At 43.6% G+C, this 27,169-nt stretch overlaps 1 protein-coding gene across 1 annotated transcript in view; it reads right to left on the reverse strand.

Moving 5' to 3' along the window:
* Positions 1 to 739: 739 nt before the first annotated feature.
* The window catches only part of samd14 (sterile alpha motif domain containing 14), an 86,909-nt gene continuing 60,479 nt past the window's right edge, over positions 740 to 27,169 (reverse strand). Inside the window, exons 5-10 of the mRNA XM_039740282.1 lie at positions 26,746 to 26,833; positions 26,329 to 26,397; positions 21,540 to 21,699; positions 4,307 to 4,408; positions 3,372 to 3,527; positions 740 to 1,381 (exon numbers count right to left, since the gene is read on the reverse strand). Of these exons, the coding sequence (XP_039596216.1) occupies positions 1,226 to 1,381; positions 3,372 to 3,527; positions 4,307 to 4,408; positions 21,540 to 21,699; positions 26,329 to 26,397; positions 26,746 to 26,833 (731 nt within the window). The 3' untranslated portion in view covers positions 740 to 1,225. The remainder of the gene's footprint in view (positions 1,382 to 3,371; positions 3,528 to 4,306; positions 4,409 to 21,539; positions 21,700 to 26,328; positions 26,398 to 26,745; positions 26,834 to 27,169) is intronic.

The raw sequence follows: 27,169 nt of genomic DNA on the forward strand, positions 1-27,169 counted from the left end.
TGGTTGGGAGACAAAGTCAGAGACGCGAGATTGTGTTGGTTTGGACCTGTGCAAAGGAGAGATGAGGGGTATATTGGGATTTAAGGATGTTGTGAGAGAGGACATGCAGGTGATGGAGGTGACTGAGCAAGATGACGAGGACAAGAAGATATGGAAAAAGATGATCTGCTGTGGCAACCCCTAATGGGAGCAGCAACTGAAAGAAGAAGAAGAAGAAGTTGTGCATTATTCCAGTTTCCTGCCTAATGTTCCCCTTTGAGAGATTATTCGTTTTTCAGCCTTCTCTTCCCGGTGGTTTGTTGAAGTGTTTAAGGCATTGGACTTCAAACCTTGAGGTTGTGAGATCAAATCCCACTTCTGACACCACTGTGTGACCCTGAACAAGTAAGTCACTTGACCTGCCTGAGGTCCAACTGGAAAAACAAAGGAAATGGATCCAGCAGTTGTCTCTCAGATTGTGTAGGTTGCCTTTGATAAAGGCGCTAGCCCAACATAAGTAATCATATCATTTCGCTGAGAGTTTCTGGCAAGCATAATTGGAACAAATTTGTACGATTTCCTCGCTGACTCCACGAGGGGATTCAAGACCCTCCTGAAGTGTCCAGAACGGAGGTGGCCTGCATCTTTAACGCGGAAGGTCAATTGCTTCTGTGACTACAAGTAGAGCCGAGGGTGTTACTTCATAAAAAATGGAAACAGACTTTCAGCACGTGAGCAGTAATAAGCACAGGCCTATCATTTTTCTGTCTGATTTTATCCTTTTTAATGAGGAAATGAACTGCAAGTCAAGCATACAAGCGAGGAGAGCGGTTAAATGAGATGAACTGTGAAGACATCTGAGAGTCCGCCAAGTAGGCAGTCCAAACAACAGGACCACCCTAGAACCTGGACGGGTCAAGGTTTTCCTCCTCTTCCTCCAACCTGCAAAATCTGTGCTTCTTAGTCATGGTGGCCTTAGCCTCGTCCCGACACATTCATTGCTAAGTAGGAGCGTCACTGGAATCCATTCACACGTACAGTACGTCTCTGTCAGGAAGTGGCTGCCCATGTTCCGCACCCTCCTGGTCCAGGTCAGCGAGATGCTCTTAAACTGATGCCCATGTAGCTTTTCTTCTGTTTTGCTGACTGGGAATTCTCACCAAGAGGATCTGGAGAGGGTGCAGAGGGTGGGCTGCTGTGGGAGCTGGGGGTGGGGGGGTTTCTCTGTCTCCCCTGAGCCCACCCTCTAGCTTCTTCTCTGCTCCAGCTCTCTTTTGCGCTGTTTCTCCTTTTGTCTCTCCAGTTTGTCCAATGCCTTCTTCTCCTTCTCCACTGCTGCCTGCATCTCCTTGAGACGTCGCTTCAGCACACTCCGGTCAGCCGAGTTGCTCACTCCCAGGCCCTGTACGGGTACAAGCGAACGGTGGCAGGTTAGAAGGAGAAGCAATGTGGCAATCATGAGTGAAATGTTCATCTTTTAATTAACATTATTTCTATGAAGAGCAAGAAAATTCCTAAATTCCTTTATATAGTGTCACACACGAGCATGAGGGAGGCAGTCAAAGGGCCTGGCTGAACATAACATGCTGGATCAGAAGTTAACGGGATGTACTAAAAATGCCTCGTCTTGCTTTCCTACAGATCCTGTCGACTACGCCACTTGTGGTCAACAGGGGGTGCACTAGTTCCCTAAACACATACAAACAACTTCTATTTTCCCTCCAAATACTCTTATGGCATGTCTCCAAGAGTCAAGGATGACTCCCAATGTCCTTCATTTAAATAGCAATTAAACTGAGGCAGCTCCTCATTGGTTTTAAATCTACACTCGCTAAGGCTAACCATTCTTCTATTTTAAATAACAACACTATCATAATCATCTCTTCCCAGGTTAAGAGCCTGGGAGTCATTCTGGACAGGACCCTCTCTTTTTCTTCCTCTATAAATAATGTTTCTTGGACTCCCTCCTTCCATCTCCGAAACATCTCTAGACTTTGTCCTACTCTTACACAACACAGTACTGAGGAATTGGTTAATGCCTCAAGTCACTTCACAAATACAGTAGATTATTGTAATGCTGTTCTATTTGGCATACCCCAAAAACTTAGCCATCACTTACAAGTTACACACAATTCTGCTGCTGGGATAATAACCTGCTATTCTAAATCCACGGAACTTATCACACCTCTTCTCTCCTGACTTCACTCACTCAGATCCTCATCTGCAGCTTTACTTTCTGTACCAAACCTCAAACTCAGTGCTATGGGAGCTCGAGCGTTCGCTCACGGTGCGCGTCAATGCGAGAATTCTCTTCCCTCTCATATCCATCAGCTGGACTCAATAACACAATTTTAAACTTCCTCTTTTCAAACTGGCGTACCGATTAGGAGTTTATCACTGTTACTGCCAGTCACCTTCCATATTTGTTACAACTTCTGTACCTTTATTGCTATTTGATTTTATTGCCCTGTTTGTTTTTTATCTTTATTACTGTTGTTTAATTCATTGTAAGGTGACTGAGTGCTAAGAAAGGAGCCTATTAAATAAAAATGTATTATTATTATTACTATTATAACAGACACAAGGTACAAGTCCAGCACAAAACAACTTTTATTCAGGTGTGGGAAACGCCTTCCTTTCATTCCCACCACTTCAGCACAAGTACAACTGGCGCAGCAGAATACACAGCACATCACGCCTTTTACTTCGCTCTTTTTCCTTCCACTTCCACTGCTACATCTCCATCTCTCTCTCTTTCTCTGTCACTCTCTCTGTCTGTTTCTCTGTCTCTCTTTCTGTCCCTCTCTCTCTGTCTCTCTGTCTGTCTTTCACTCTGTGTCTGTCTGTCTGTCTCTCTGTCTCTTTCTCTCTTTCTCTCTCTCTCTTTCTCTCTTTTCCTCTCTTCCTTTGTCTGTCTGTCTGTCTCTTGTCTGTCTGTCTGTCTCTCTTTCTCTCTCTCTGTGTGTCTGTCTGTCTGTCTGTCTCTCTGTCTCTTTCTCTCTTTCCCTCTCTTCCTTTGTCTCTGTCTGTCTGTCTCTCTCTCTCTGTGTCTTTCTTTCTCTCTCTGTCTCTCTCCCAGCACACACTAAGGACAATTTAGGATCTCCAATGCACTTAACCTGCATGTCTTTGGACTGTGGAAGGAAACCCACGCAGACACGGGGAGAACATGCAAACTCCACACTGGGAGGACCCGGGAAGCGAACCCACAGGTCTCCTAACTGTGAGGCAGCAGCGCTACCCACTGCGCCACCGTGCCGCCTCTAGATATAAATGTAAATCTTCAGAATAACAAATAATAAAGTCAAGTAAAAATCCAAACCTTGGTCATCAGACTGCATCTCCCACAAAATCGACTAAATGAGTGATGAAGATTAAACCATCCAGCTTACCTTGAGCTTTGTGCCATCCAGCTGCAGCAGCTGCTCTCCGTCGACGTCCCTGGCAGTGAACTCTGCGATGTACTGCTCCATGTTTAGACCTTTGAGCCACTGGCACACTTGCTGGGTGGTCCATGTAGACACAGGGTACAGGGGCTCATCCAGCAGCTGAAAGACAGAAAGAGAGAGAGAGAGAGACAGCAAAGGTGGTAGTGAGTAGGTATCGTCTGATCATGGCAGCCCCGTATTGGCAAGTAAAAGTGGACCCTAGAGCCCTGGCGCATTTAGTGGAAGAAACACCACTGCTTAAAACCTATGGCAGCAAAACGCGACAGAACAGCAAAAACATCATCTTGTAGTTCACCCAAATGGGGCATCCTGGGGGGGTTCAGTCAATCAAGAGCCAGGTAAATGTGGGCACTGGCTAGCAGTGGGGAGGCCTAGATCACCCCCGGGTGTTTGGCAACAAAGGAGAGACCGCTGAACTCGTCTCTCTGTCTCTTCCGTTGTGCCCCATCAGACACGTTTTTCTTTCTTTATTTTGTGCTTTCATTCCGACTTTCAAGGAGCATCCAGTCCATCTGTTTAGGAAAGCATATTAACAAGAATGCTACTAATTATTGTCGCTCTATCTCTGTTTTTAACTTGTCTTTCCTTTCTTTAAACTTTTTATGTAGCACTTTGAGATTTACTACTAATGTAAAGTCCATCCCATCCATCCATTATCCAACCCGCTATATCCTAACTACAGGGTCACGGGGGTCTGCTGGAGCCAATCCCAGCCAACACAGGGGGCAAGGCAGGAAACAAACCCTGAGCAGGGTGCCAGCCCACCGCAGGGCACACACACACACACACACACCAAGGACAATTTAGGATTGCCTTATAATTCTTCTTATTCTTCTTATCCAGCAGAGCAGGAGCCGTGTGCCCAGTGATTGTCATACCTCGTCAGATGACTGTGAGAGGGTCTGATACGGATGAGAGGACTTCTTCTCGCTGGGGGTTCGTGGAGACGGAGAACTAAAGTCATCACTCAGAGTTGACTCCTGATGAAGAAAAGAAAAAAAAAATCAGCTTGGGTTTAGAGTTTAGAAAACCACTGCGGAAAAAATTAAAGAATAAAAAACACAAAGTACAGAACTGGCCGAAATAACGGACAGGATCAGGGAATGAAAGCAGGACCGTATCCTGACATCTCTGGCTATTACGCCAAGCAGAAGGAAGATAAAGGGGAAGACGATGCCAGCTTTAATCTGGGGATGTGTAGTGAAGACAGGGAGGGCACACAATAAGTCATCCATTTTGATGAAGACCCTGACGCTGGTAATAAATGGGCACAAGGCGGGAACCAGCCTGGAATGAAATCAGAATAAATCAGAGGGCTCACTCACCAACATAACCTCAAAAATAATAGCTCATTTTAGATTAGATCAGACTAGATAAACTTTATTAATCCAAAGGCGCAATTTAGATGCATACTGCAACAGTGGCAGAAAAAAAAAAACAAAGGTAAAGACACACAAGACAAATAAAACAATCAATCAATCCAAGTTGGTAAAAGGACAAGTGTCTGTGCATTTGTGTGTCTGTCTAGTTGCTGTGTCTCTATTAAATGCTTTTTGGAATGGGATTAGTAAAAGCAGCGCTAATGTTTGTGAAGCGCCATCTGTTGGAATGAAAAATGAAGTGCATTTTATTACTACATGCGTTGCAAAAACTTGGTGTGAGATTCATAGAAGCAGGGCTAATGTTAAGAATGTGACATCTGTTGGAGTGACAAATGCAATGCATATGCCTCTGTTAGATGCCACTTGGAATGGGATTTATAAAACCAGTGCTAATGTTTGTGAAGCGCCATCTGTTGGAATGAAAAATGAAGTGCATTTTATTACTACATGCGTTACCAAAACTTGATGTGAGATTCATAGAAGCAGGGCTAATGTTAAAAATGTGCCATCTGTTGGAGTGACAAATGAAGTGCATATGCCTCTGTTAGATGCCACTTGGAATGGGATTCATAAAAGCAGTGCTAATGTTTGTGATATACCATCTGTTGGAATTACAAATGCAATGCATTTTATTACTTTATACATTACAAAATACATTCAAATAGATAGTGTACTGCAAACATTAATGCTGACGTCTGTGTTAAATACTTTCTTGGAAAGGTCAGAACAGCTGGGGTCTTATGTTTTGTTTTTTTTTTTCCTGCAGAAAGTGTCAATGCCAAATACGCTAAAAGGTTAAGTGTCTGTGCATCTGTGTGTCTGTCTGGTTGTATGTGTTTGTCATTCCAACACATGGTGCATTAAAAACATTAACACAGCTTTTATGAATTCCATACCAAATGGCATACAACAGAAACATAACCAGAAATGGAAAATAACTCTGTGATACTATGATTGGTTATTTACTGTAGCATATATACGTCTTTTAGCTGAATCAAGAACAATTCTTTCAGGCAGGGATCCTAACTGATCAGAGCAGACGCACAGTTCACAGATAATAAAAGAATGTGCCATATTGGGGCCTTGGAGAGCCCAATCCATAAATAGCACATGCAGATAATTCACTGAATGTGCTAATATGGTAGTAACCCATACACGATACGGATTAGTGGAAAGTGAGCGTAGACAGCATGAGGCATCTCAAGATGTTTCAAGCTAGAAGCCCCACTGGCACAGATGTGACGTCGACTCTGTGCCAAGGCTCGAAAGATGGTACAGTAGTCGTCAATGACCCCACTAAAGAACTGAATGACAATTGCACTGTCCCAATGGCCTCTCTTCAGCTTCATTCCTATGTATAAAACATTATACTGCAATGAATATTAGGAGTGAAAGCAGCCTTCTGGAGCAAGTTAAATATAACCTTTCTTTTGTACCAAGTTTCTCTTGACTTAATATTTCCGCATATAACTCTGCTATGTCCCTGTCTCTGGTTGCTATATCTCTGTCATTCCAACAAAGGGCACATCACAAACCGTTGTAGTAATAAAATGAATTGCATTTGTCATCCTAACAGATGGCGACTCGATTCATTTTAATGTAAAAAGACATCTTAAAATTACCTGTGCTGCCAGGCACTCATGTAGTGACGGATGACCGTATTCTAGCCAGAATCCCCAAGTGGTAGTCAAAGGTCTAATCTCTTGGGTCATCCTAATGCAAGACATTATTTTTTTTAATAAATGTTGATTATGCCTGGGAAACGCTTGCCATAACCCCCCTTTAATTCTAACATCTTCCTTTATTGTTAATATTTCAATGCAGTTCCAGTTGTAGCCACTAGATGGCAGAAGCATTGCGCGATACAGAGCTCCGTGTTGTGAATTGACAAAAAGACTTCATGGCGCTCACTGAGTCAAGACTGGCAAGCAAAGCCAAGAATGTTTGAACCTGCTGATGCCTAACCTGAGAGCAGCTGGCATAAAAATTTCAATGTACTACATGGACTAAAGAATCAATTTGAACTTGTACCGAGGAAGAGACCCGGCGGGCCCATCACAGATATTTAGGAGCATTATCTTTTGCCTGGTCTTTCTATGAACGGTGCTCTAGCAGGTAAAAGATGATTCACATTGCAATATGGAAAATACACTCGGGGGGGTCCTTTGTAACGAGGTGCAAAATTCTGCAAATCAAAATGTCTGAATGGTTGACTCCAACCTTTCTGCTGGAAGAGGCCATCATCGACTGCATAAGCCCTGTCCTCGATGACCCTCCCAGAACTGGTCAGTCTGTTAGGTGACACACTGTAGGTGGCCGTCCAGGGCGTGCCATCACACAAAGGGCACCATGTGCGAAAGTTAAGGGAAGCGTGTCCCAGACCCCTATGTAACTCAAGCAGCGTGCGCTCCAGAAATCTCCCACTCTGCATGACGAACAACAAGGTCACTATTTTGGTAACTCAAGTGACACATGCTCTGGATACCAAGCGGGGACATCAAACCCCAACACCCACACCTGGGTCCTCGCAGTCTAAAAATACTGAAATTGTGCTGTGGACAACAGGGGGCATCGTTTATCAAGGGGTGCATTCTCTGGATACCCAGGGGGACCTCAAACCCCAATGAAGGTCCTTCATTGCTAAAAGCCAGCAGTGAAAGCAGAAAGGTACCATTTATATAACTCAAGCGGGCCGCGCTCCCCCATTCATGCTCTGGACACTGAAGGGCGCTATTTTGGTAACTCAAGGGGCACACACTCCAGACAACAAGAGGGGCAAGCCCTCCCCACTTGCCTCGATACTTCGACTGGCACTGCTCAACCCTGATGGGCTTTCCCATTGATTATAAGAACTGCCAAGCTGGTATGGAGCATTCCAAAAAATGTCTTCTAAATCAGGCTTTGGGGAACATGCGTTGTTACCATAACCCCTTCAGACAATTAGTTAATTAATTTTGTCAGAGCAAGCCTAAAACCAGTTTGACAGAGTCACTGGGGATTTTATCAAACTACATGACTGGTGGTCCATGCCCCCCAGTTATAACGGTCATGACCCAAAATTGCCTTAAGCTGAACATTTTAAGCATTGCACAGAAAGAGTAGCACACTACATGGGGAGGACATGCAAGCTTTCTGGAATTCCATCTGAACACGGAGCTGGGAATGATCTTTACTTAGGTGGACTTTTATGGATACAGAGGGAAGTCTGTTTGCAGCTGGAAAAAGTACAAAAAAACATAAAGCACTAGCTGTGCTACCCACCTAAGATGGGTTGAAATCTAAGAAATCAACACAGACCTTGGCATTAACATTTGCAGTGCACCGTCTGTTGGAATGAATTGTGTAATGCATGTAGTGATAAAATACATTGCCTATGTCATTCCAACAGGTGGCGCATCAATAACATTAGCACTGCTTTTAGAAATCCCATACCAAAGGCATCACACCAAGACATAGCAACTGGACAGACACATAGATACACAGGTACACACACACACACACACACACACTTGTCATTTCATTAAGCTGGCATAATTGATTTATTTACTGTATCTAGTAGAAGATATTTTGTACTGCTAATAAAATGCATTGCATTTGTCATTACAATACATGGCACATCACACACATTTGCACTAATAAAATGTATTACTACAAATATTTATGATGTGCCATCTGTTGGAATGACAAATGCAAATATTATACCCCCGTTACATGCAATTTGGAATTCATAAAAGTAGTGTTAATGTATCTAATGTATCTGTGTGTCTTTTTCTAGCTTTTTTCTAGGAATGGAACTCGTAAAAAGCAGTGCAAATGTATCTGATGCGCCATCTGTTGGAATGACAAAAGCAATGCATTTTATTACTTAATGCAGTACAAAATGCATTTAAGTAGATGCATTAAATGCAATCAATTCATCCAGGTTAATAAAAGGACAGGTGTCTGCATGTGCAGCGCCATCTTACCAGTATCATATGCCCCCGGGGCAAAGTAGTGCGCTGGGGCCCTTGTTTTGATAACTTAACAGAAACATACATAGGTATCAGAAACATCATGGGGTCCTATGCTCCTGATGCCCCCGGCCAGTGCCCATTGGGCTCATACATTAAGATGGCCCTGTGCGTGTGCGTGTGCTTGTGTGTGGGTCGGTCCAGTTGCTAGGTCTCTGTTATATGCCATTTGGAATGGATTTCATAAAATCAGTGTTAATGGATCGGATGCGCCATCTGTTGGAATGAAAGATGCAATTCATTTTATTTCTACAAATGTTTGTGATGTGCCATCTGTTAGACTGACAGAGACATAGCAAGCAGACGGATACAGTGGTGTAAAAAACTATTTGCCCCCTTCCTGATTTCTTATTCTTTTGCATGTTTGTCACACAAAATGTTTCTGATCATCAAACACATTTAACCATTAGTCAAATATAACACAAGTAAACACAAAATGCAGTTTTTAAATGATGGTTTTATTATTTAGGAGAAAAAAATCCAAACCTACATGGCCCTGTGTGAAAAAGTAATTGCCCCCTTGTTCAAAAATCACCTAACTGTGGTGTATCACAGCTGAGTTCAATTTCCGTAGCCACCCCCAGGCCTGATTACTGCCACACCTGTTTCAATCAAGAAATCACTTCAATAGGAGCTGCCTGACACAGAGAAGTAGACCAAAAGCACCTCAAAAGCTAGACATCATGCCAAGATCCAAAGAAATTCAGGAACAAATGAGAACAGAAGTAATTGAGATCTATCAGTCTGGTAAAGGTTATAAAGCCATTTCTAAAGCTTTGGGACTCCAGCGAACCACAGTGAGAGCCCTTATCCACAAATGGCAAAAACATGGAACAGTGGTGAACCTTCCCAGGAGTGGCCGGCCGACCAAAATTACCCCAAGAGCGCAGAGACGACTCATCCGAGAGGTCACAAAAGACCCCAGGACAACGTCTAAAGAACTGCAGGCCTCACTTGCCTCAATTAAGGTCAGTGTTCACGACTCCACCATAAGAAAGAGACTGGGCAAAACGGCCTGCATGGCAGATTTCCAAGACGCAAACCACTGTTAAGCAAAAGAACATTAGGGCTCGTCTCAATTTTGCTAAGAAACATCTCAATGATTGCCAAGACTTTTGGGAAAATACCTTGTGGACTGATGAGACAAAAGTTGAACTTTTTGGAAGGCAAATGTCCTGTTACATCTGGCGTAAAAAGAACACAGCATTTCAGAAAAAGAACATCATACCAACAGTAAAATATGGTGGTGGTAGTGTGATGGTCTGGGGTTGTTTTGCTGCTTCAGGACCTGGAAGGCTTGCTGTGATAGATGGAACCATGAATTCTACTGTCTACCAAAAATCCTGAAGGAGAATGTCCGGCCATCTGTTCGTCAACTCAAGCTGAAGCGATCTTGGGTGCTGCAACAGGACAATGACCCAAAACACACCAGCAAATCCACCTCTGAATGGCTGAAGAAAAACAAAATGAAGACTTTGGAGTGGCCTAGTCAAAGTCCTGACCTGAATCCAATTGAGATGCTATGGCATGACCTTAAAAAGGCGGTTCATGCTAGAAAACCCTCAAATAAAGCTGAATTACAACAATTCTGCAAAGATGAGTGGGCCAAAATTCCTCCAGAGCGCTGTAAAAGACTCATTGCAAGTTATCGCAAACGCTTGATTGCAGTTATTGCTGCTAAGGGTGGCCCAACCAGTTATTAGGTTCAGGGGGCAATTACTTTTTCACACAGGGCCATGTAGGTTTGGATTTTTTTCTCCTAAATAATAAAACCATCATTTAAAAACTGCATTTTGTGTTTACTTGTGTTATATTTGACTAACGGTTAAATGTGTTTGATGATCAGAAACATTTTGTGTGACAAACATGCAAAAGAATAAGAAATCAGCAAGGGGGCAAATAGTTTTTCACACCACTGTACATAGATACAAAGACACTTATTCTTTTATTAAGGTGGATGACTAATGCCTATCGACTGGTTTCATGCCATTTACTGATAACTAAAGCTTAACCCTTGAATAGCTGAGCAGGTCGTTTTCACAAACAGCAGAGTTACGTGCTGAAAGGCACTGTAAAGCCTATTGGCCGATGCTTGTCAAAGCCACCTGTCATCAGTGTGGTGAACAAGAGGCCTGTTGCTGCCCACTGTTTGAAAGCCCTAGTCATGCATTGTTGCCTAGGTAACTGCCAGGCTGCATCTGGGTCACTGTGGATCAGAGATGGCACTCAGAGTGCTTCTTGTCTCCCAGGGCAGCGGTGGTACTACCCACCCTTCTCTGGATTAATGAAGCCGTCCTACCAAATGGCACTCACAACCATGTTGGGAGTGAGGACCGGCCATGGTCAGCCGATCTGCCAATGAGTCTCAAACAAGCGCATGGCACCTCATGGGGGCACCGCAGCTGAAGCTGCTGGTTTATTTTTAGGTAAAGCTGCTGTCACATTCAGTTACTCGTCAGCCAAGGCCATGAAGTGATAGAAAAAACTGTCTTCTGTCACGTCCACCATGGTGGTCACCCATTTAATAATTCTTCAATGGAAATAATATCATCTATAGAACATATGCAGGTTAGGCGGATTGGCCTGTGTGTGTGTGTTTACTGTCTGACGGACTGGCACCCTGTGCAGATGCTGTTCCTGCCTTGTGCCCAGTGCTTGCTGTTTTGTGTTTCAGCTTCCCCATACAATGCTCAGGATAAAGCGGATTTAGAAAATCAATGGATGGGTCATTAATAGTGGCTCTTTATTATTCCATTCTATACAGAGGTGTAAAATAACAAGTAATACAACATTTTCAGCTGTTTGGACTTGAGTACATTTCATTTAGCGCTTCATTTACTTTTACCCCACTGCATACCAAACTATCATGAACTCATGAAAGAGGCCAATCAGGTTCGCCGCTGCTCAGACACAGCCAATAGAATGCCGCCTACCACTCAAAAGTAAAAGCGCCATAGCGCCTCCCAGTGCTCATTCGGCAGGTCGTCCCCATGCTCGTCACTCTCTGCTGTGACATGGAAACAGAACGTGCGTTATCGCCAGGGTCGGACTGGAAAACAGCACCGAAAGAAGCCTCTACTTTCAAGACTTTGCCTTCAACTTTAAAAAAGAAGCGTGCTGAAGTAACCATTGGAGATAAGAAAGGGCTCAGAGCCGATCCCTGATGTAATCCCACCTCCGTCACTCCTACCCCAGACCTCACCACGGTCACACTCCCCTCGTATATATCCTGTACCCCTCTTACGTACTTCTCTGCCACTCCCGACTTCCTCATACGAAACCACAGCTCCTCTCAGTCACCCTGTCATTTGCTTTCTCCAGGTCCGCAAAGACGCAATGCAACTCCTTCTGTTCTTCTCTCTACTTCTCCATCAACACCCTCAGTGCAAACATCACACCTGTGGTGCTCTTTCTTGGCATGAAACCATCCTGCTGCTCACTAATCATCACCTACCTCCCTTCCCATAACTTTTTATCCCCCTGTATTTATTTCAGTCCTGCACACCCCCCTTTATCCTTAAATATCGGCACCAGTTCACTTCTTCTGCACTACTCAGGCATCCTCTCACTTTCCCAGACTACATTAAAAACTCCACTGCCATCTCTCCTAGACACCTCCATGCTTCCACAGGTATGTCATCTGGACCAACGGCCTTTCCATTCTTCATTCTCTTCATCGCTGTCCTCTCTTCCTCCTTGCTAATCCGTTACAATTCCTGATTCACTATCTCCACATCATCCAATCTCTTCTCTCTCTCGTTCTCTTCATTCATCAGCCTCTCAAAGTCCTCTTTCCATCTGCTCCACAGCCTCTCCTCTCTTGTGAGTACGTTTCCATCTTCATCCTTTATCTCCCTAACCTGCTGCACGTCTTTCTCAGCTCAGTCCCTCTGTGTTGCCATTCGGTACAGGTCCTTGATGAAAATGCATTAAAGCATGCATATTACATTTTGCAGATAAATCGTTAACTTCATTTCAAAAATGAATACTGTTGATAACTACACATGTGGGGACGAAACGGTAGCGCTGCTGCCTCACAGTAAGGAGTCTCGTTCCCAGTTTGCATGTTTTCCTGGTGGGTTTCCATAGTGTGCTCTCGTTTCCTGCCTATGACAAACAGGTTTGCAGAGTTGGTGAGCTAAAAGGACGCCAGTGTGTGTGTGTGTGTGTGTGTGTGTGTGTGTGTGTGCTTGTATTCACCTGGCGATGAGCAGATGCCACGTCCAGGGATTGTTTCTGCCTCGTGCCAGATCCCTGCAGGAATGGACGCATTCCCAGATTGATGGATGTGATCATTAAACATCCATCCTCTTCAGAGATATCGTGGTAAGGTGACCTCGGAATTTAATGAGTGTTTCAGGCAATTCACAATACAGCGAAGCCGACGTTTTCTCACCGTGATGATATCTCGCACTGCCACCTGCTGGAATCTTCCAGATTTGCGTAAAGATCGCGCGCCAGTATAAACAGTAGCTTCCGGAGTTTAAACCCGGCCTAGGCTGCCTTTTGTACGAAACGCCGTCGGTTGCTGCCCGGCAGCTGTCATCAGCATCCGGGTCTTCGTGTGTGTCCTTCACGTGTCACCTCCGCCCGCTTTCCCTTCCTATTTTAAACCTGATGTCCCAGTTGGCGTCTCTTTGGACCAGTACCGCCGCTCCCTATACGCAGAGTACGCACTCTGCGTAGGGCACCAACTCCCAGGGGGGCACCATCCCAGCTGCTCAAAAAAATTGTTTTTATATATTATAATAATAAATTAATATTAATAATATACATATGCAAATAAACAAAAATATAAACGTATTGTAGTGACCCGGCAGCCAGCGCTGGCGGCGTGATGCATTGTGGGTAATTTATGTAAAAGCATTGTGGGTCATTTATGTAAAAGCTTATTGTTGTGTTAAATTAACAAGGTAATCGACTTGTTTTTCCTGTTGTAATTGTTGTATGTGTTTGTGCTCAACTGGTGGGGTGGGTTGGGTTATTGCCGTCCGGGGTTGTTAAATTGTAAATAGTTACCATCAATGAGAAAGATGGCTTCGTTAATGACCTTGGCAATGGCTATGCAATGAGTTTGAGCTTTGTTTTCTGACTATCTGCTCTAATAAGGAGATACAACAGGATAGAGCTGTGTATTGCTAAGATTTCATCTAAGCAATTATTGCCGAGACATTCGGAGTCGTGCGGTGTACAGGACACGAGTGCTCGCTACTTAATGAGCTGAGTACAGCTGCGTGCATAACGCTGGCAGTCCGCTAGCCGACAGCTTGGGAGAAGTGCACGGCAGAGTTCGGCTCTGAAAACTTTAAGACTCAACCATGGATCGCTACAGTATATATTGCATTTTACGGTGAACGCAGAGTAGGCTAAGCACACGTGATGACGCGCGCGCCCTCATGTATTTACTTTTATTTGAATAAAGTTCTATCTTGGCCCCTATAGTAGATGTTTTTTTTTATTATTTTATTTTTACTTCCGTAATATTTGGGGGAGGGGGCACAAAAGTAAATTTCTGCTTAGGGCACCCATTTGGCCAGCAGCGGCCCTGCTTTGGACAGTCAGACCGGCGAACCACAAACGCAGCGACCTGCTCAGCTTTGCTCTTCGGCAACGAAGGAAAACTTCAGTTCACCAAAAGAAAAAAAAATAAACAGAGCTAAAATGTCGGATAAACGGTGTCCTCTGGAGAGCTAAAATAAATTGTCATTTTAATTAAGTTTACAAGAGTGGAAATGATGTTGTAAGTTGTGTAAACTCATTAATCAGCAAATTCAGCGATTAAAAGGCGCACAGCACACCGACGCGCTTTCTCATTTATTTTTTTTTTTTTTACAGTTTTGGCCCCGTGGGAGAAGAGTGTGGACAAAGGCTGCCACTCGTGCCAAACTCCACAGACAGAGAGCCCCTCTGCACTTCGCAATAACGTGAGTTGTCCTCTGTCTCGATTCCATTTATACCTGACATTAAAACTCGCATCGCGTCCGGACTGAAATGCGCTGTCGCATTCAAACTGAAATCGGCTTCAGCGTTTGCTGTGTCTGGAAATGAAAATGCATTTGTATTTACACTCGTGATCGCAATCCATTTTAGACCTTCACCTCTGAAGGTGCTCTAAGGGGTCCTATCACAGCGGCACTTTAATGTGTGGCTTTGGACTTTAAACTTCGACGTTGTGGATTTAAATCCCGTTACTGACACGGTGTGACCCTGAGCAAGTCACTTGACAATTGGAACAAAAACAAAAGAAATGTAACCAGTTGTGCCATAATGGAAGAAATGCGACAGCCAAATAAGTAAATGTCATGATCACGTCACCAAAATACTGTGTCACCGCCAGACAGGAAGAAATGAAAGGCACTATACAATAAATAGAGAGATACGAAAGACACAGTATAACAGACAGATATGAAAGGCGCCATATATTAAATAGATGGCTATGAAAGTCACTATATGATTGAAAGACATAAAGGACAGGCCGTGCGGCGCAGTGGCTTTGGACTTTAAACCCTGAGGTTGTGCGTTTAAATCTGACACTGTGTGACCCTGAGCAGCATGCGCTCTAATTGGGAAAAGAAAATATCTTTGGATAAACGCATCGGCCAAATACATAAATGTAAATGAAAGGTGCTATAAAATAAGAAGATTGATGGGAAAGCCATCATAAATTGATGAATAGATTTGAAAGGCACTATACAGTAAATAAATGGAAATTAAAGTAATATATAACATTTAGATAAATGTGAAAGGCATTATGCAATAAATAGATCTGATAAGCACTGTATAATATATGCAAAAAGTCACTATACAATAAATAGATCAATAAATTGGCTCTAGTGTGTGCTTGGTGTGTTTGTGTGTGTGCGACCTGCGGTGGGCTAGCAAATTGCCGAGGATTGGTTCCTGCCTTGCGCCCTGTGTTGGCTGGGATTGGCTCCAGCAGACCCCCGTGACCCTGTGTTCGGATTCAGCGGGTTGGAAAATGGATGGGATGGCTAGATATGAAATGCATTATACAACAATGCTAGCCACTATATAAAAGAAATTAGATGAATAGATAAAAGTAAAAAGCGCTATACAACAAATATCTGAAAGTCACAATAACATTGATAAATAGGAAAGGTGCTAAGTAATAAATGAATACAGCAGAGCCACTGCACAATAGATCAGCAGATATAAAAGGCACTGGATAATAGACAGATCTGCAAGGTACTCTGATTGAAAGAAATGAAAGGCACTATACAACAGATAGATACAGTCATGGCCGAAATTATCGGCACCCCTGGAATTTTCCCAGAAAATGCACCCTTTCTCCCAGAAAATTGTTGCAGTTCCAAATGTTTTGGTATACACGTGTTTATTTCCTTTATGGGCATTGGAACAACACAAAAAAACAGAGAAAAAAAGCCAAATCTGACATCATTTCACACAAAACTTAAAAACCGGGCTGGACAAAATTATTGGCACCCTCAACTTAATATTTGGTTGCAGGCCCTTTGGAAAAAATAACTGAAATCAAGCGCTTCCTGTAACCATCAACAAGCTTGTTACGCCTCTCAACTGGAATTTCCGACCTCTCTTCTTTTGCAAACTGGTCAAGATCTCTCAGATTTGAAGGGCGCCTTCTCCTAACAGCAATTCTGAGATCTCTCCATAAGTGTTCAATCGGATTTCGGATCCGGACTCATTGCTGGCCACTTCAGAACTCTCCAGTGCTTTCTGGGTGCTTTTCGAGGTATGTTTGGGGTCATTGTCCTGCTGGAACACCCATGACCTCTGATGCAGACCCAGCTTTCTGACACTGGGCGCTACATTGCACCCCGATATCTTTTGGTAGTCTTCAGATTTCATGATGCCTTGCACACAGTGGCTGAGGCAGCAAAACATCTTTGAACCTCCACCATGTTTGACTGTAGGTACCGTGTTGTTCTTCGTAGACCTCATTGTGTTTTCTGTAAACAGTTGAATGATGAGCTTTACCAAAAAGCTCTACCCTGGTCTCATCTGTCCACAAGACGTTCGCTCAGAAGGATTTTGGCTTCCTCAAGTACATTTTGGCAAACTCCAGTCTGGCTTTTTTATGTTTCTGTGTCAGCAGTGGGGTCCTCCTGGCTCTCCTGCCATAGCGTTTCATTTCATTCAGATGTCGACGGATAGTTTGAGCTGACACTGTTGCTCCCTGAGTCTGCAGAACATCTTGAATATGTTTTGAAGTTGATTGGGGCTGTTTATCCACCATTCGGACTATCCTTCGTTGCAGTCTTTTATCAGTTTTGCTCTTCCGATTAGCCACAGTGCCACATGTTGTGAACTTCTTGATCATGTTGCGCACAGCGGACAAAGGAACATGGAAGATCTCTGGAGATGGACTTGTAGCCTTGAGATTGTTGATATTTTTCCACAATTTTTGTTCTCAAGTCCACAGACGATTCTCTGCTCTTCTTCCTGTTCTCCATGCTTAGTGTGGCTCACTCAGACACACAACACAAAGGTTGAGTCAACTTTTCTCCATCTTAACTGGCTTCAGGTGTGATTGCTGTATTGCCAGCACCCGTTTCTTGCCACAGGTGAGTTCAAACGAGCATCACATGTTTGAAATAAAACGATTTATCCACAATTTTGAAAAGGTGCCAATAATTTTTTCCAGCCCATTTTTGGAGTTCTATGTGACATGATGTCAGATTTGGCTTTTTTTCTCTGTTTTTTGTGTTGTTCCAATGCACATAAAGGAAATAAACATGTGAATACTAAAACATTTGGAATTGCAACAATTTTCTGGGAGAAATGGCGCACTTTCTGGGAAAATTCCAGGGGAGCCGATAATTTCGGCCATGACTGTAGATGTGAAATAAAGTAGAGAAATGTAAATGTTAAATATTTATAAACACATATGTAAAAGTCAGTATATAACTGCTAGATGAGAAAGCTGCTAAGAAATAGACACATACAGTAGATGTGAAAGACACTACAATAGATAGGAGAATAGCTATGTGCTATGTGATAAGTAGTACACTAGATGTGAAGGTTGCTGTATACGAAATAGATTTGAAAGCCACTAAACAATAAACAGACAGATTTGAAAATTGCTATATACAGTAATCCCTCGCTATACCGCGCTTCGACTTTCACGGCTTCACTCCATCGCGGATTTTATATGTAAGCATAACTAAATATATAACACGGATTTTTCGCTGCTTCGCGGTTTCTGCGGACAATGGGTCTTTTTACTTCCTGTACAGGCTTCCTCAGTTGGTTTGCCCAGTTGATTTCATACAAGGGACGCTATTGGCGGATGACTGAGAAGCTAACCAATCAGAGCACGCAGTTAAGTTCTGCTGAATGAGAAGCTAACCAATCAGAGCACGCAGTTAAGTTCCTGTGTGCTGAATGCGATGTTGACCAGGAAGTCTTGTCTCGCTCATTCAGCATCAACGTGTTTCGCTGTGTAAAGATTTAACGTCTCTGCTCTTTTGTGTTTATCTTTGTGCGTAGTCAAGCCTTTCATTAAGGCTCCAAAACGATCTGCTCCTACTACTGCTTCAGGGGCCGTGCCCAAGCGCCAACGGAAGATGTTAATGATTGCTGAAAAGGTAAACGTTTTGGATATTTTGAAAGAAAGGAAAAGCTACACTGCTGTAGGACGCCATTACAGCATCAATGAGGCTACGATTCTTTTTATTTAAAAAGTAGGAAAGGAATATAAGATCTACAGCCGCAGTGTCCTTTTAACCAGGGTGCAAAACGAGTTGTAAGTGGATGTAATAAGGCAGTAGTCTGGATGGAATCTGCTTTAGGGATTTGGATTGAAGAAGAACAACAGCAGTGCTACACAGTCGCCTGGAGAGGCTCCTTTAAGGGCTGTAACGCTCTCCTTTGTTGTGCAGTAAAATTAAACTCATTGTTATCGGACAAGTCATCGTGTCATTGTTGGGGAGTAACCATAATTAATTTTCTACTTACAGTACTTAGTACATGTACGTACGTTTAGTGTCACTGTAGACACATTTACTGTATACTATTTTTCTTGCATTGTACGTATTTATTGCTGGTGGCCTGTCTATCGTAATGGCTGTAACATATGTGATATTGGAGACACTCAATATCTTTAAAATAATATTTAGGTTTTTCTGTATATAAACAGTGTGTTTACATACATAATTTCAATGAATCTTACCGAATACAAAGGGATTATGCTGTATAACTCTGCGGGGAATATTTATAAACAGTGTGGGAGAGTTTATAAGGGCTTAAAATATATAAAAATAACCATACAAACATATGGTTTCTACTACGCGTATTTTCACCTATCGTGGGGGGTCTGGAACGCAACCCCCGCGATCGAGGAGGGATTACTGTAATTGATAGATATGAAAGGCACAATAAAACAGAAATGAAAAGCACCGTACAATAGATAAAGAAATATGAAAGGCACTACAAAGAAGGAAGAGTCACTATATAATAAATACATACTGTGGTCTTTGGCCAGCTTGTCATCCCAGCCAATACCCCCAGGCTGCCAGATGGAGCCCTCCCTGCAGTATGGAGGTGCCCCGAAGACCAGCAGGGAATCATGGACAATGGAGTTTTTATACACAGCCAGGGCTCTAGACTAACTTTTTGCACTGGTGCGCCTAACTTAGTTAGGTGCACCCAAATTTTCAACCGCATCACATTTAACACCACAGTTTTACAAGTTCACTTTATTTATTTATTTGTTTTTGTTTGTTTTTTTTAATCGCTGTCCATATAGGCAATATTGACTTGTAAATGATTAACTAACAATCTGGTCAATATAAAGTTCTTTATTTGAAGGCAAGCACAATTCTACAAGAAAGGTAACTTACTGAAAAAGTGTTGGTGCTTGAAGTGCTTTACTGAGCTGAAATTTAAACTTAAAAAATCTCAAGATAAATTAACTAAAAAGAAAATCTAAATTAAGTGTTTTAAGGGCTTCAAACTGAACATCTCATGGCTCAATGTCTTATGGACTATCCTCCATTGCAGTCACATGCCCCTCGGATGATCTTCTTGATCTTTGGCCTTGACTAAACCAGCTGGCCACACTCTCTCTAGCATCAAAATCTTCCAGACTTGGGCATGAGCATGCTCGACCTCAATGTGTCCAATAAGTATATTCACCGGTCTTCGTCTCTGCAAGATACGACCGTACACAATGACTCATTCCTTTGTGGCGATATCTGTGTCTCCGTCGATCAGGAATGCCATGTACACACTGTTCGCAATTTGCACAGACGTCTTTTTTTTCAATGTATCTGCGATGACTCCTATAAATTGGGCGCACGCGACATCATTGCTGTACGTCGGGTTTACGTTCAAGCCATTTTTCTTCATAAGAATTATTTCGGACTTTAATTTAGTGAAGGGAAGTTCTTCTTTTGCAATATTGTAGGCAACGTTAAACTTAATTATCATCTCGGCCTCGTCTGATGATCTGTTTGCTGCTGCCTGCCGCTGAAAGGCAGCGGGGAGAGGGACACTTGAGCAGTGCATTTATCGCGGCATGTAATGTGTTTTATAGATGCATTGTGCTTTTTCAGCGTTTCAATTCTAAATGTTTTAGAATCAGTCACAAATGCACTACTGCCAGCCATTGTCTTCCCAAACTCTTTGCAGTAAATACAGTGCATTATATTATCAGCTTTACTGTATCTTAGCCAGGGAAACTGGTCGAGCCACTCATTTCGAAATGTATACACTTTACCCTTTTAATTTCAGTGGGCTCGGACTCGATCGTATGTGGCTCATTATCTAATGCCGTCTCCGGACCAGGGCTTGCTATAACTTGGGAGGTTGATGGCTCCGTGTCAGAGCATTGGTTATGATTTTCGGACGGATCAGGCCCTAATTTAACATTCTTAACGAAAAAGCTGTCAATTGTTCCTTTCATCATCTCTCCTAATCCGCGGCTACATCCACTGTTTACCTGATGGGCTACTCACCTCTCTCTGTCTGACTGCATCACATGCATTTTCAAACGTACACACACGTACAGGAATATCTGGACCACGGCCAATCAGAGGGGGGGGGCGGGATCCACCCTTCACTATCTCTGATTGGTTTAGACTACGATATGGGCCTAATGTGTGTCTGGGGAGACTTTAAGAGTCACGGAGTTTCGTTTTTTTTCCCCCTCGAACAACCTTTGATTTTTTTTAGTCGCACCATTGAGAAATGAGGTCGCACTCTAGAGCCCTGACAGCCCTGCTGGATACCACAGGGGCCGCAAGAGGGAGCCACGGGGAGGACCGAAGAGTCATATGTGCCCAATAACCCGGAAGAGCGATGACAGAAGTGACGTACTTCCGGGGTGAAAAAAGGACTTGTACCTGACCCGGAAGTGATAAAGAATCACATGGACTGGGGATTGGGAACACTTCCGGGTCAGGGAGTATAAAAGGACTGTGGCAGCTCCCAGATGGCGAGCTGAGCTGGGTGGAAGGGTGGCAACGCGTCTGGGAGTGGAGGATTGTATTTGTGATTAGTGATTTGTAATTTAATGAGTATAGTGGAGGAGAGGGTGCTTTGTGCACTGTGGCATTTAAATAAAGTCAACCTTTGGACTTTTTCCTGGTGTCTGGAGTCGTGAACAGGGGTTCAAGGGAGCGATAGCGCCCCCTATCTGTCACAAAACGTACATGTAAAAGGCACTATTTAATAAATTGATAAGGCGCTATATAATAGTTCAGCAGGGCGCCTCCTACCTGGGATTTGGATTTCCGTGGGCTGAAGCCGTCGGACGCAGCCTTGGGGGAGCAGGACGGCGTGCTGTTGGATGAGGCAGATCCCTTTGTAGCATCTGAGAAGCAGGAGAAAGGCACAAATGGTGACCCTGAGGAGCGGGACGGACTCTCCGAGGGATCTCTGTGAACAGGACAGGAGAGAAGGCATCAAAAAAATGAAAAGTGCAAACAACTAAAAAAAAAAAGTGAACGAACCCAAAATAATTAGGATGGCATCAAATGAGCTTGGTCCCCGTGAGACAGACTTCATTTGCCCGCTCTTAGTGGGACTGCGTGGCGAGAGGATTGTCATTTTTGGAATTTTTCACTTAACTGACGGTAGATAAACCCGAATTGTTCACTTTGCAGCTCTCGTTAGTCGTTCAGAGTTTTCCAGCACAGTTTTTACCGATGAAGTACTGAATATTTGGGCAGTGCCCGTGTGGTTCACTACAGTAAGTACAAACAGGAAAGTAAAATTACATTAGGAACTTTATTTTCTAGAACTCTCCTTTACAGTAAATCCAATCCGACGGCACTTTACAGGTACACAGTTCCCACACAATTGTTTCTATAATTATTTTAATGTTGCAGCACAGTTGGATCAAGTGACAAGTTCAGGGTCACGCAGTGGATTGGAGGCGGCGATTGAACTGGTAACACTGGGCTTTCCAGTCCAGCTCTGTGCCCAGCATACTGGCCGTGTTTGTTGGATCCTCAAAACCCTAACTGGTGAAACAAACCCTTAATAAAAACAATCACCTGTAAAACCCGAGTGTTCATTTCTCAGACTCGAGCCACAGTTCTACTTTTCATTGAAATATCCGCAATTACGGCGTATTTACATACTAATCCCTCCCCAGTGACCTCTAGTGGTTAAGTGTGGATGCAAATTATTACTGGCATGAAGAGTCGCACTGCATAAGCAGCCATAAAAGCATCAGAAATTACAGTTTCATAGGATTAATACTGTCATACGAACACAATCTTACTCGCATTTGTTAAATAACGACGTGACCGCAAACTCAGACAGATGGGTCGTCTCTAATTATCATTCTGTTTCAATAGTAGTAATGCAAATTTATATTTCTGTGTATGTAACAATAGATCTCCCTGCTGCCTTCGAATGTACTGAGCACCCACTTCACCCTTCATAAACAATTACATGTCAGAGAAAGAAATCCCCTTCACACAAATCACTCAGGCTTTCCTTTGACCCTTTTAATTGCACGCAATTTTTATTTCTCAAAACTCCGCTAACTGAAACAGTCAAAGCAAAGTAATCAGCAAAACAAATTCTTTACACGTTTTATGTTTTAGTTGAGCCAACCACCGAATCTGTTCAAGTATTTTTAATCAGTCCTGCGGAACATAAGAAATAGCCATCTATTAATCAATTATATACCGCCTTTCAAATCTGTCTGTCTGTCTACCACACAGGGCCTTTCAGATCAATCCATCCATTATATGCCATTCACATTTATCAATTACTAGCAAAATGCCGGCGCTTCGCAGCGGAGAAGTAGTGTGTTAAAGAAGTTAAGAAAAGGAAACATTTTAAAAATAACGTAACGTGATTGTCAATGTAATAGTTTTGTAAATGTTAGGAGTGTTGCTGTCATCAAGGATTTCATTCTCATTATTTCTTTCAATCAGGTTCGTATTTGGAGGACGTGTTGTGTTCAAGTTACACTCCGTGTTTGTCAACCGTTGTAAAGATAACGGGTTTCATTCATCGAAGTGCTCACTACTCGTGAATCTAAGATGTTTAATAGGCATTCCCGGTATTAAGTTGTGGATTTGCCTGTAAATATTTAGCAGCAGAGTGTCTATGAACTTCATTTAAACTTAAGGTTTACACCGTGTGCTTTGTTTTCCGCAGTAGCTGCACTTATGAATATGTGCTTGTATACGTCACTCACTTCATATTCTTTTGCTGCCTTCACAATTGTGTAATGCGTTTTTTGTTCAGCGCTCTTTGGAGCTCTTGCTTGTTCTGCGTACTGCGTTCACAGTCAGTTCACGTGAGCCGTTCGGAGTACATGCATCGAAGGTTCTCAGCTGTGCTTGTGCTATCTCGTGCGACGTCCACGGCTTTATTTAGTGTTAGCTCAGACCCGGCACTTCAAAGTTTCTCTCGCACTTTCGCTGAGTTTGTGCCAAACACTAATCTATCCCTGACCCTCTCATCTTCATTTGCATAAGCACAGTCCTTCACCCGCGAATATTTAGCGGCAGAGCTGCTGACGGACGGCCTTATATGGGCAGGCACTCAATTACGTGGGAGGCGTGACGATGAGGGGCGCAACTCCGCCTCACACGGCGACCGAGCTGCAGGCTACGACTATATATACACTCACCTAAAGGATTATTAGGACCACCATACTAATACGCTGTTTGACCCCCTTTCACCTTCAGAACTGCCTTAATTCTACGTGGCATTGATTCAACAAGGTGCTGAAAGCATTCTTTAGAAATGTTGGCCCATATTGATAGGATAGCATCTTGCAGTTGATGGAGATTTGTGGGATGCACATCCAGGGCACGAAGCTCCCGTTCCACCACATCTCAAAGATGCTCTATTGGGTTGAGATCTGGTGACTGTGGGGGCCATTTTAGTTCAGTGAACTCATTGTCATGTTCAAGAAACCAATTTGAAATGATTCGAGCTTTGTGACATGGTGCATTATCCTGCTGGAAGTAGCCATCAGAGGATGGGTACATGGTGGTCATGAAGGGATGGACATGGTCAGAAACAATGCTCAGGTAGCCTGTGGCATTTAAACGATGCCCAATTGGCACTAAGGGGCCTAAAGTGTGCCAAGAAAACATCCCCCACACCATTACACCACCACCACCAGCCTGCACAGTGGTAACAAGGCATGATGGATCCATGTTCTCATTCTGTTTACACCAAATTCTGACTCTACCATTTGAATGTCTCAACAGAAATCGAGACTCATCAGACCAGGCAACATTTTTCCAGTCTTCAACTGTCCAATTTTGGTGAGCTTGTGCAAATTGTAGCCTCTTTTTCCTATTTGTAGTGGAGATGAGTGGTACCCGGTGGGGTCTTCTGCTGTTGTAGCCCATCCGCCTCAAGGTTGTGCGTGTTGTGGCTTCACAAATGCTTTGCTGCATACCTCGGTTGTAACGAGTGGTTATTTCAGTCAAAGTTGCTCTTCTATCAGCTTGAATCAGTCGGCCCATTCATTCTCCTCTGACCTCTAGCTTTAACAAGGCATTTTCGCTCACAGGACTGCCGCATACTGGATGTTTTTCCCTTTTCACACCATTCTTTGTAAACCGTAGAAATGGTTGTGCATGAAAATCCCAGTAACTGAGCAGATTGTGAAATACTCAGACCGGCCCATCTGGCACCAACAACCATGCCACGCTCCAAATTGCTGACATTCAGTTTGGAGTTCAGGAGATTGTCTTGACCAGGACCACACCCCTAAATGCATTGAAGCAACTGCCATGTGATTGGTTGATTAGATAATTGCATTAATGAGAAATTGAACAGGTGTTCCTAATAATCCTTTAGGTGAGTGTATGTACATAAGTAGGTTCCAGTTGTGACCGTTACGTGTAGAATTTCGAAATGAAACCTGCCCAATTTTTATAAGGAAGCTGTAAGGAATGAGCCTGCCAAATGTCAGCCTTCTACCTACACGGGAAGTTGGAGAATTAGTGATGAGTCAGTCAGTCAGTCTGTCAGTGAGGGCTTTACCTTTTATTAGTATAGATACAGCACCTTTCAAATCTGTTCATCCATAAAATAGTGCATTAAATATCTATTTTTCTATTATATAATGCCATTCATATTCATCTTTCAATCATATGGCACCTTTCAGATCTATTATATAGTGCATTTCATATCAAGCACGATTGTCAGAGTGCAGGTTGGTAAGGTCATCCAGAGTCGGCCGCGATCCACCTGGTGCCAATGTGGATTAAGAACGATCGTCGCATAGGTGGGGTGGGAGTTAGGAAGCACAGTCTTAAATGTTTAAACATTTTTCAGCCCACTTTTCCTCTGTACATTTGTTACCGAGTGCTTCTTTCAGGGTACCACAATCAGGGCCGCCTTAACATTTGGGCACAATGGGCATTGCCCAGGCCCACAGGAGCATAAGCGCCCGCAATGTTTCCGACGCCTATATGTTATGATCTGCAGGGGGCGCTCCAGTCCCCCAAACCCGACACAGACAGACACTGGGCACAAGTTTGGCACGCAACACATGGGTTTTCTTTACAAGGGGACACTTTCCAACCGCTGACCCTTAGCAGCACAACACATTAAGCACCACAAGGCAAAAGCAACACTTTCTCCTTTCTCCTTCTTCTCCTTTTGCTTCTCTCAAATTCTATCTCTCTGTCTCTTCGTCCACCTTCTCCCGACTGAGGGTCTCGGAGTAATGGCAGTCAGTTCCTTTTATTCAGATTCCCGGGAGTACTTTCGGTGTCCCAACAGTGTAGTCCAGAAGCCCAACAAATTAGGGCTCTGCAGCCCGTGTAGCAACCCCTTGGTGGCACCTCTAGTACCTAACAGGGTTGTTCCGAACTCCAGCTCCCATGAAGCTCTGCACCAAAGCAACTCATGGCTGGCTGGCACCTAGTGATGCGGGGGGAGATAATGCCCTGTGCATGCTATTCCACTATTCCTGGCCATCCACAACAATATGTTTCCGTTTTGCTATCAGAACACGGGGGTCCCAACACACTACTTTGCATTGTTAAGACATTGACACCTTATGATCCCTCCTACCTGTTGCCGACCGACAGCCTATTCGACTTTTCTTTCCGACCTTTCCCATAAGAGCGGCGGAGGGTGACCCTAGGGAGAGAAAACACAGGAAGAGATTAGGGAGAAATAGCACCCGCCATGAAGGGACACCGGTTATAGTTGGTTATAGTCAGTAATCTCATGGAGCAGGATTAGACATAAAAGATTCCCAGGGTTAACTTCCATTCAGGAAGGACAAGATAAGGCAGGAATACTGGATTTCTTGTCGGTTGAGGGCCTGATTAGACCAGTCCCAGTTCTGAAGACGGAACAGCCATTGAGTTCTGGGCTGCCCTTCCCAGATGATCCCAATTCCTTCTTCCCAATCATTTCTGGTTTCTCGGTGGTCAGGCTCAGTTGTGACATTACAACTTATAAGACCAACACGCTGCCACTCACCCGAGGTCCAGGAATCTTCTTTTGGTCTTCTTATCCAAGACAACGGTGGGACTCCCTGGCTCTGCTGGGCTTGTATCCCGGCTGTCATCTGAAAAACACAAAACGCCGGCTTTGAGGGTCCCTGAGCAGGATGGAGGCAGATGCATTAGGCAGGGCTGCGTCTTTAATGCCATGGCTATTCATCTTCTGGGAAGCACAAATCATTTTTAATGGCTTCACTTTGGCCTTTCACGTAGCCCTCTAAGGCAATGGTGATTTACAAGACTGCCATGTGGACAATGAGTGCTGACTAAGCGAATGTTCAGAGAGAGCTGCTCGACGCTAGGATTCACTTCACAAAGCCTCTCCAGAAACATCGACATCTGTATAATTCAGAGCATTTGTTTTATAAGGCGCCTTTCATCAGGAGTCCGACCCAACGGGG

The sequence above is a fragment of the Polypterus senegalus genome, chromosome 17, assembly GCF_016835505.1.
Source record: "Polypterus senegalus isolate Bchr_013 chromosome 17, ASM1683550v1, whole genome shotgun sequence".
NCBI lineage: Eukaryota > Metazoa > Chordata > Cladistia > Polypteriformes > Polypteridae > Polypterus > Polypterus senegalus.